Source organism: Galeopterus variegatus, unplaced genomic scaffold (genome assembly GCF_000696425.1).
Source record: "Galeopterus variegatus unplaced genomic scaffold, G_variegatus-3.0.2 Scaffold20626, whole genome shotgun sequence".
NCBI classification, from domain to species: domain Eukaryota; kingdom Metazoa; phylum Chordata; class Mammalia; order Dermoptera; family Cynocephalidae; genus Galeopterus; species Galeopterus variegatus.
The window spans coordinates 10,079-13,088 of NW_007746737.1; the positions used below are offsets into that span (position 1 = coordinate 10,079).

Below are 3,010 nucleotides of genomic sequence, written 5' to 3' on the forward strand. Positions count from 1 at the left end.
AAAGTAAAAACAGTTTTACTTAGCAAAGGAAAAGTACACTCCGGAGAAAATGGAGTGGGGCTTGAGCAAGAGAGGAGTGCTCAAGAGCTTAGATGGTTACATTCCTGGGGTTTTAAGTCCTTTTAGCTGGATTCATGCCATTTGGTCATTGGTTGAGCCCTGAATGTAATCTCTGTGGTATTGGTTAAAGAGATCGGCGCCCTAGCTGGTGGAAACTCATTTGTCTAACCGAATGTCACCCGGCGGGGGTGGGGGGCCTGTCTGGAATTTTCTTTGTCTCCGCTTCTGCGCATGTGCGTGCCTGCTCAGGGAACCGGTTTGTCCCATTTGCGAATGACCAGTTTTTCCTTCTCCCACTCATCTCTTTCTAGCTTCTTGCCTCAAGCCCCCTGGTCACTGTGACCACCACCAAGACCGCCATCGGATGTGTTCCATGGACTTCGGACTTCCACCCTCAGAAACTGTAAGCATTAAGTTTTTTTTCTTACTAATTACCCAAGTCTGTGTATTTTGTTATAAGCAACAGAAACAGACTATAACAGTCGTAAACTTTCCTTGAAGAGATTTCTGTATGCAAATAGTACCACTTGTTTAATTTATTACTAAGGTTTTTATGGCCTGCCTACTTCTACCAGAGCCCATCAGTCTGTGCAGCTACATTGTAGCAGAGGTGCATCTGGGTAAGTCTAACAGAAGTCTGTTTAATCCAGGAATGGGAGACCCACACAAATCCTTTCCCTCTCAGGCTTTGATGATGTAAACTCACCAGTAACCGGACTGAAAGTCTTTTTAATATTAACAGAGAATAAATTCATTGTGAATAACTACAACTTGACCCTAAAATGTTCTAAAGTGCTCACTTATCTCAATGAACTTAAACTTCCAAAAAACTGCCTGTGCTGAGATATGCACAGCTAGGCTTACGTGCACCACAAAGTAGTCAATAGCAGGTTTCTACTTCCTTATTGACTCCTGTGAGAAGAAGGAAGAGATTACAGAGAACACCTGATGTGAAACCATCCACCACCCCACTTTAAGGGCACTTTAAAAACCACAGCAAACAAACGGTGCAAACAAATGGCTTTGAAAGGTGAGCGGAAGCAGGAGACCAGGGAGGGATGAGCCTGGAGAGCCGAGTGCTCAGCTCCCCACAGCACTGGTCTCTGGGTTTCCCGAGCTTACAGCCAAGTGCGAAGTGGGGGTCTCGGGGGTTCCCCTGTGTTCCGGGAGGGCCTGTGGGTCCTTTAATTCCAGGACCACCCGGCTCAGAAGGCCTTTGAGCAGCTGCATTTCTCGGAGCAGAAGGTCCACGTCGGGCTTCAGGGCTCCAGCCGATTGTTCCAAGGGTGTCGGCGCAGCGCAGACGGGTGGCCCAGCAGTGGGGGCGTTGCCTGCAGGCAACTGCAGCCCCGCTGAGGTGGCGTTGGGGACCAAGGTGACCGATGGGACCGATCTGGATACCGGGGGTTTTCTGAAGGAAAGCGGCTTATTCCCGGGCGCCGAGGCTGCGGCCTGTGGGGCCGGGGCGGTGGTGGACGCCAGATCCAGGGGAGAGCCTGTGAACGCCACACACCGAGTGACGCGCGGCTGAAATCGTCCCCCCTGGAGCCGGGGTGGGCGTAGGCACGGGGGAGCGGCAGAAGAGACTGAGGGGACCGAGGGGACCGGAATAGGGGTGCGGAGGAGGGGACGGGCTGGAGGGGTGGCTGGATGGGAAAGGCGGGGCGGGGGAGACTCGTGGGAGCCGAGAGGCGAAGGCCGGGCTGCCGGCGGCGGCGGGCGTCCCAGGAGGGCGTGCGGTGCGGTCACTCACCCCGGCCCGGGAGCTGCAGCCACGGGCTGCGTTTCCGCACGCTGCGGGTGGCGGTGGCCGCCTCGCACCAGTACGATTCGAGCTCCTCGACCTCGGGCTCTGGGACCGTGTACTCGGCGCCCCAGTCGAAGCGGCGCACCGGGCGACTGTACTTGTAGAAAGCGAATTGCAGCGGCGTGTCGCTCTTCTGCTGGTGCAGGCGCGTCTCGCAGCGCAGGACCACCCCGCGGTGGCCGGCGCCGCGGGTCTCCCCTGGGCCCATCACTCTCAGCACCGGCGCCTGGAACAGCTCTGCGGAGAGGGCGGCCCGGAGGCCGAGGTCGCGTATTGGGACTGCGCGAGGGGTGGGTGACCCCGCGACCGCTCCTTCTCTTCCCGCAGGGGCTCCTCGCCCACCCGAAGACCGAGAGAGGTGGGAGGAGGCTGTGTGTACACGCGGAGGAAGGGAGGGAGGAAAGCCCTCTGAAGTGTGGGGCAAGGGGCCGGGTCCACGAGGAACGGAGAAGGCTTGAAGCCAGGCGGGACCAGGCAGGACGCTTCATGTCACATCCCGACGGACGTCCGGCTCGGGTTCTCCAGCCCAGAAGGGGGGCCGCTGCGACCGAGCAGGACGCTCGGAGCCATTCTTTCGTCCCAGTCCCACGGCGCCCCCATCACTGCCGCCGCCGCTCTGGCTGGGGCTGTGCCCAGAGCATTCCCTTTTATGCGGTCCCCAGCCGGAGTAAGAGGCCAGGGTGTGTGAAGGGGAGGGACACCCGCCCCCACTGAGGACAGCAGAAAGCGTCCGGGGTCTAGCAGAGAAGTCCGCCGAGGGGCAGCTACTTGAACGTCCGCCCCTCCTTTCCCCGCCTGGTTCCTGTCCCAGAATTTCCTAGTGTGTGTTTGCTTCCCTCCCGGGCTCCGGGCCTTCCCCACCTTGCACGGTGACGGCCACTTTGGCTGAGAACATGGGCACGCTCTCCACCGGGATGCGCATGGTGCCTGAGCACTGGTAGCGGCCGCTGTCGCTGGCGCGCGCCTGCAACACCGTGTAGTTGGCGCTGGAGTGGAAGTATCGCACCGCCTGGCCGTCGTGGTAGTAGTGAAGCTTGTAGACGACCTTGTCGTACCAGCCGCGGCAGCGCATGACCAACGGATCGCCCTCGAACACTGCAGCATATGGTACTTGCAGGATCAGCCAGTCTACGACACACCACA

The 3,010-nt window shown here is 58.7% G+C and overlaps 1 protein-coding gene across 1 annotated transcript; it reads right to left on the bottom strand.

Annotated features, from left to right (window-relative positions):
- Window positions 1-1,140: 1,140 nt before the first annotated feature.
- Window positions 1,141-2,990, bottom strand: FCRLB (Fc receptor-like B). The gene is made up of 3 exons (XM_008564591.1): window positions 2,729-2,990; window positions 1,814-2,104; window positions 1,141-1,556 (listed from the first exon to the last, which is right to left on the bottom strand). Exons 1-3 carry the CDS (start codon window positions 2,937-2,939, stop codon window positions 1,141-1,143), a joined length of 918 nt encoding a protein of 305 aa, XP_008562813.1. The 5' UTR covers window positions 2,940-2,990.
- Window positions 2,991-3,010: the final 20 nt, after the last annotated feature.

Excerpts from the sequence above, each read along its gene's own strand:
- FCRLB (XM_008564591.1), bottom strand. The coding sequence starts at position 2,939 with ATGCGCTGCCGCGGCTGGTACGACAAGGTCGTCTACAAGCTTCACTAC. Across the intron at positions 2,105-2,728 it reads AGTGGCCGTCACCGTGCAAG|AGCTGTTCCAGGCGCCGGTG; the intron begins GTGGGGAAGGCC and ends CCCTCTCCGCAG. Across the intron at positions 1,557-1,813 it reads GCTGCAGCTCCCGGGCCGGG|GCTCTCCCCTGGATCTGGCG; the intron begins GTGAGTGACCGC and ends TGGCGTTCACAG.